Source organism: Priapulus caudatus, unplaced genomic scaffold, assembly GCF_000485595.1.
Source record: "Priapulus caudatus unplaced genomic scaffold, Priapulus_caudatus-5.0.1 Scaffold549, whole genome shotgun sequence".
Classification (NCBI taxonomy): Eukaryota; Metazoa; Priapulida; class Priapulimorpha; order Priapulimorphida; family Priapulidae; genus Priapulus; species Priapulus caudatus.
Window position 1 is genome coordinate 70,345 of NW_014577610.1, and position 6,511 is coordinate 76,855.

Consider the following 6,511-nt stretch of genomic DNA (forward strand, 5'->3'; position numbering starts at 1 on the left):
CTCTTTCCGCTTCCTCTCTCTCTCTCTCCTACTTCTTACTCTGCTCATCTCTCTCCGGCACTGCTTCTCTCGCTCTCTCGCCTCTCTCTCTCTTCCTCGCTCTCTCATCTTCTCTCGTTCTCGCAACTCTCTCCTCTCTCTCTCGTCTCTCTCCTCTCTTTCTCTCCGCTCTCATCTTTCTCTCTCTTCTCTCTCTCTTTCTCTCTCTCTCTCTCCTCCTCTCTCTCCTATTTTGTTTCTCTCGTCTCTCTCTCTCTCTCTCCTCTCTCTGCTTACACTCTCATTCAGCTCATTTACTCTCTCTATGCCTTTCGCCTTCTCTCGCTCTTCCGTCTCTCCTCTCTCTCTCTCTCTCCTGCTCCCTCTCTCTCCTCCCCTCCGCGTCTAGAGGTGTTGCCCGGGGCCCAACGCCCTGCTCGGGACGGTCTCCCTTCTCTCTCTCTCTCTCTCTCTCTCTACGTCTTCTCTCTCTCTCTCTCTCTCTTCTCTCTCTCTCTCTCCTCTCTCTCTCTCTACTCTCTCTCTCTCATCTCTCTCTCTCTCTCTCTCTCTTCTCTCTCTCTCTCTCCTCTCTCTCTCTCTCTCTCTCTCTCTCTCTCCATCCGGTCTCTCTCGGATACCTGCCTACGCGCTACCCACGCTCTCTCTCTCTCTCTCTCGTCCTCTCTCGCTCACTCCTCTCTCATCCCTGCGTGCTCTCTACTCTCTCTAATCCGTCTCCTCTCACCCACTCTTTCTCCCTCCCTCTCTCTCTCTCTCTCTCTCTGTTTTAAGGTTTATGCTATTAACGCCTTTTTTGTAAACTACATACTATATGCAGGGAAGCCAGATAAATTTGTTGCGCTTGGTTCAGAGCTGTAAATTGCTAAGCGTGGTCTAACCAACGGCGTTCCGTACGTCTGCCCGTGATGTACATTTAAACAGCAGCAACAAACAACAGAACGAATGAGCATCATATGGCCTTCAAAACTAGCGTGGTGCTGGTGGCGAGGACACGCGTCATCGCTCGATACGTTGTTTTCATGATGCAACAAGAGCAATCGGAGATAGCAGACCTCTGCCACAGCATAACAGTCCCCCCATCTTGCTGGTACACCCAATATAGTTTGATGAAATTTTCAGAAATTTGTAGAGAAAAAAGGTCCAGGATTTTTTTTAATGAATTTTGAATGCGTCCGAAGTCTTCCCCATAAAAAAAATCCTGCATCCAGATCTGGATCCGGATCACCACCATAATCTAATCGTTTGGTTCTTGGCCCAAGACCGGCCGTTCGGTTGGTTTGGCTTTCATCAAAATCCGTCCGCAACTTTTTGAGATATCCTGTTGACAGACAAACAAACAAACAAACAAACGAACAGGGGCGAAAACATAACTTCCTTGGCTGAGGTAATTATATGAGCGTCATAGAGGGGGTGGAGTGGGGGGAGTGGTGGGAGGTAGTGTTTGTCCGATAATCATGAAAAATGTGACAGATGCTTATACCTACCGTTATTGACTCGCCTTGGGAAATGAATTTGTGGACAAATGATGTAAATAACTTGTTGATATTAGTAATAATATATACATGCATATATCGGTAATATATAAAATTGTTGTCATTTTGGTTGCTAATTTAACCATTTGACAACACGTGTTTATTGATTTTTTTAGAGATACTGCGACTGAATGTTTCTTAAAACAGAAAGGCAGGGCAGAGATTTGAGTATATATTGTTCATCCGTGAACCATTTGTTTATGGCATGATGGTTTCTTTGTCTATGATTCTAAATGATTGTACAGTGTAAATTGTTACTTGATGTTGCGTTATTTTGTACTGCATAAGCTGTTACTCGTATGTTTAAATCTTATGCAAGTAATTATAGAGTAGCGGTGGAAATTGTGCTATTGTCTTTCGCAGTTCACGGAGGTAATAAGGTCAGGGCTTTGGTTTTTTTTAACTAATTATTTTAACATTATTGAAGTGGTTTCTTAAATCTGTGGCATTGAAAAATGTGGGAGTGGTTCGGGTTTTCTTAGTTGATTTTAAAATGGTGCTTTAATTACATAAACATGTTGTTAATTTTTATCCGATAGGTTAAAAAATGTATGTTTGTAGGGTAGGTGTACTAGATGATTGGGATTTTTGTTAGAGTGCCGGTTTTTTAAAATCAAGAGTTTATTTGTGCGCGTTTCCATTTATAATACGCATAAATGTATGGATTAAACTTGCACGTTACATGCCTACTAATATACATTTGTCTGACTGTAACTTGATATTACTTATAATGTGAATTTGCCCTTGTACATAAGATCGCCTTTGCGCAAATACATATAGCGTTTATACGGCAGTGTTATTCTCATATATTGTGTTTGCGTTTGCAGTTAATTATCCGTTTGAAAACATAAATCAATAAAAAATTTGATTTTAAATGTGACTTTAAACGCTACTCGTAAATTTATTCAAGTTATAGTGCTTTATAGGGTCTATGTCTCCCTGTGTTCTGCCGGGACGTACCCTGGGTACGGTCCGGTATACCGGAACGTACCCTGGTAACTATCTGATAGGGTTAGGGTTAGGGAGTAGGCGTAGGCGACTGACTCCCTAGACTCTTTAGTGGAGTAGGCGAGGTACGGTCCGGCATATTAGATAGTACCAGGGTACGTTCCAGTATACCGGAACCGTACCCAGTGTACGTTCCGGCAGTACCCAGGGAGACATAGACCCTGGCAGCCTTAGTATACGCTAATAATTCTTTTCAGTTCGGGTTAGGGTTGTCAGTGATTTCGTTTTATAAATTGTCCAGAGGTATACAATATATTGTCGTAATACTAGCGTTCTTTCCTATTTATTGTAAAATTGATACTTCTACTGCAACCCTCAGGGTTGATCTATCGATTTGTTCAACCTTGACTTTCTCATTCGGTACAGTTCCATGTGCTTTAAGTAGTAATCTTTATGATGTTACGTTCTATTTGCAAATAAACCTCTGTCGCAACAAAAAATTTCTCTCGCCGAGTTAATGGAAAAAGGACAGTGGGAGGTTATCGGTTTCGTTATATGAACCGAAACAGCCTTTGTCGTTAAGTCAATCATATACTTCATAACCTCATAATAATCTCTTTAAAGTCCAAGATTAGACCATTACCTATACTAATCAACATCGAACCTGACGTGGAACCGACCTACATTTAATATTAGTTCAAATTTTGTTATATGCTCACTACACCAGGATTCGAACCTGTATTGCTTTTCTTACGCTACTTACATTATTATTCTATCGCCATGGCTTCTGCAGAAACAATAGGCCTACGTATGCGTGAGTGTCAATGCAGCGAAGCCCTATTGTAATTTGCGTTCTATTATCCCGTACCGTACTGAATTGTATCACTCGAGATCGCTTACACGTATTATTGCGTGGGATTTCATTATCGCGTGAGATTATTACGTATATATTGCGTGAGATCAGTTCAAACGTGCGAGGGGCTGTGTGAACATGAACGCAGACATGGCGGGACAGAGGTCGCGTAGATGTTACGCCTGCCCTGGTCGCGTGTACTCGTAAAGTCATGGTTTCGCGTTTGTGGGACCGATTCCGAGTCAACTTCCGAAAAGATGAATGTCAACGACTAACGCCGTTGCGAGAAACAACAACTGTGCTTTGCTCTAAAAACGACGCTGCAGTCTCGCGTAAGTTTGCCTTGCGTAAAAGCCTCGCCAGACTACTCGCGTTCTATTAGTATTACATTGAAAAAATGTGCACGTTCTGAGACGAGACTACTATTAAATTTTCCACCGAATCTTCTACTTGATAACCCGATCTTCCAGACCCAAAACCAAACATATCGGTGATCAGCCGGTCGTCATTTGATAGTGGTCACGTGGCGCTACTGCGTACATTCATGACGTCCTAGCATTGCACGATTCGTTTTTCAACAGTACACGCGTGATTCGAAACGTTGGCTAGGAATCGCACAGTAGGCCTACTGCTTTTCATACGCTCCAAAACGCGCACTGTATTCTGCCAACGATCATATTATGCTCCTATTAATTAGGCTAATCTCTCTTTGAATAGCGCTTACGGACCGACTGCCCCTTCTCCGACGACTATTCGCCAAGACACGCAAAACACTCCGGGCCGGTTCGCCAGACACCGGCTCGAGTGACAAACACTTAGGCAAGTTGAAATTCGACGAGCTCTCGCCGCCGCAGGACGCATCCTCGTGCGTTAATTGCGATACGGAAAAGTGCAGGGAAAATCTCGGAAATGAAACACCGCTGCTGCCCATCGGCTTCGCTGCGCGGGAGGCGAGACCGGAGGGAGAGGAACCACGAGCCGGCCGACATGGCCTCGGCTCGCGTCGCTCGCAGTCGAAAAGGTCGCTCGCCTACGCGCCAGAATCGCGTGCGTGGCAAGCGCGCTGTGCTGGCCGTGTTGTGAACGGACCGCCGCATGCTGTGACGCAATCGACGCGCGTGGCGACGACAGCCCGCGAGAGCAGCGCCGCGTCCCGCATCGCCACCGCGGGCGCCCGCTTACGCTCGCGCCTCGCCCGCGCGTGTCGCACGCACTTGGGGAACGCGTCGGCCGACCCTTGCGGGACGGGTCGGCGAAATAAAATGGCGGTGGCGGAAGAGCGACGCGACGGTAGCGTCGACGGTCGGCACGGCGACGCGTCCCTGCAGCCGGCGACGACGCCGGAGAGCGGGGACTACCGCAGCCCTACCGCGCATGCAGCGGCGACCCATCGCGGATGGAATGAGTTGGCGCGCGAGAAGGCAGAGCGGGAGGAGAAGCCGGCGGCGCAGCGGGCCAGCGCTGAGCGCGGCGCGTGGGCGATCGTGCAGCACGTTCACGCCGATAAGGCACGCTCGCCGTCACGCGGCGTGAGCGTGCCGACAGCGCTTCACGCCGCCGCGCGTGATCGTGCCCGCCGCTGCGAACACGCGCGTCTCCGCGCGCGCCAGCAGACGACGACGGGCACGCCCACCGCCGCTCGCGCCAAACCGGAAACGGTCCGCAGCCGACGTGCGTCGCCGAAGATCGCGTCGACTGCGCGCGGTATGCGTGTGCGAGGAGTCGGCGGGACGGCAGCGCCGCCACCGGCGAACCCCCACGAAGAGCGTCGCGCCGAGACCGGCACGCCCGCCGGGAAGCGAGAAGCGATTTCCGCGCGTCCGCATCGCTGCAAGATGGCGGGGAGCGCCGCTGGACTTCGCGCGAAGCGACGTCAAGCGGGCGCGATCGTGGCGTCCTCGCGAGGAACCGAATCGCTGGCGAAGACGGCCGAAGTGTCCGTCGCCCCTGACGACGCGCCGGCGCACGAGTGCATCTACAAGCAAATGCTGCGAGAGAGCAAATACAGCAGCGGCGCTGGCAGTCACTCGAAGATCGCAAACGACGTCGACCCGAAGGCGCCCTCTAGCGGCAGTCGCTCGCGCAAGCGCCGGTCGCGGCAGTGCACAAAGCCCAAGCTACCCGAACCCGCTCCAGAAATCTCTGCGACTGCAGAACGCGCGACACCGCACGGGGTGGCGTCGTCTTCGGCGGCTGCACCCGAGCCGACGCCGATGAAAAACGAGCCGACGCCGAGGAAAAACGAGCCGACGCCGAGGAAACACGAGCCGTCGCCGAGGAAGCTCGAGCCGTCGCCGAGGAAACCCGAGCCGACAACGCTTCGGTCACCCCGCCGACGAGACGCGGGAAACAAACCTACACACACGACGACGGCAGTGGGAAGTTTGCTTGTCGACGTACGTTATCTCTCACCACACGCACGTAATTGTGTAGAATGCATTGGCAAATTGCACAAGAACGTCACCGGGTGTCTAGGAAACGTTATTTCGGTCACTAGTCAAAAATTATCTGATCGAGGGTCGTGACCTCTGTGGGGGAAGGGGAAGGTGGGCAGCTGTCCATAGATTTTTCAACATGTTCTGCTAGCATCTATGACAAATACGACATACGCATATACGCTCTCCTATGACACAATTTGTCATAGGAAGATTCTTCCTATGACAAATATTGGCGAGTCAACTTCGTTCCGCTTTACAGCTGAAATTCACTGCTTGCGTTCCTAATAGCGCTCCTAAACTCCTCTGATGCGCACAACACATACAACAATATTTGTCATAGGAAGGATCTTCCTATGCCAAATAGTGTCATAGGAGAGCGTATATGCGTATGTCGTATTTGTCATAGATGCTAGCAGAACAGGCTGGATTTTTGCATGAATATCGGATAAAAGCATATACACTAGTGGTGAATATCGCTATTATACATGTAAAGCGCAACGTAGTCATCCGCGAAACCCTCATCACACATATACTCTCGCCACACTTTGCATCCTAGTAATTACACAGGCTGAGTCACGAAACTTAGTTCGCCCCCATACAAAGAATTTGCTCGGGCTATGGCCCCGTCATTCCACTGTGTCTATGTAAGTGCGTGCGTGTGCGTCTCTTTCACTTCCTCCCTCCTCTAACTCTCTCATCTTTCTTTCTCCCTCCCCCTTCTAACTCTCTCATCTCTT

General features: G+C 49.4%; 1 protein-coding gene across 1 annotated transcript in view; it reads left to right on the forward strand.

Moving 5' to 3' along the window:
- Positions 1–4,598: 4,598 nt before the first annotated feature.
- The window catches only part of LOC106811537 (serine/arginine repetitive matrix protein 1-like), a 2,622-nt gene continuing 709 nt past the window's right edge, over positions 4,599–6,511 (forward strand). Inside the window, exon 1 of the mRNA XM_014815201.1 lies at positions 4,599–5,732. Coding sequence (XP_014670687.1) covers positions 4,599–5,732 — 1,134 coding nt within the window. The remainder of the gene's footprint in view (positions 5,733–6,511) is intronic.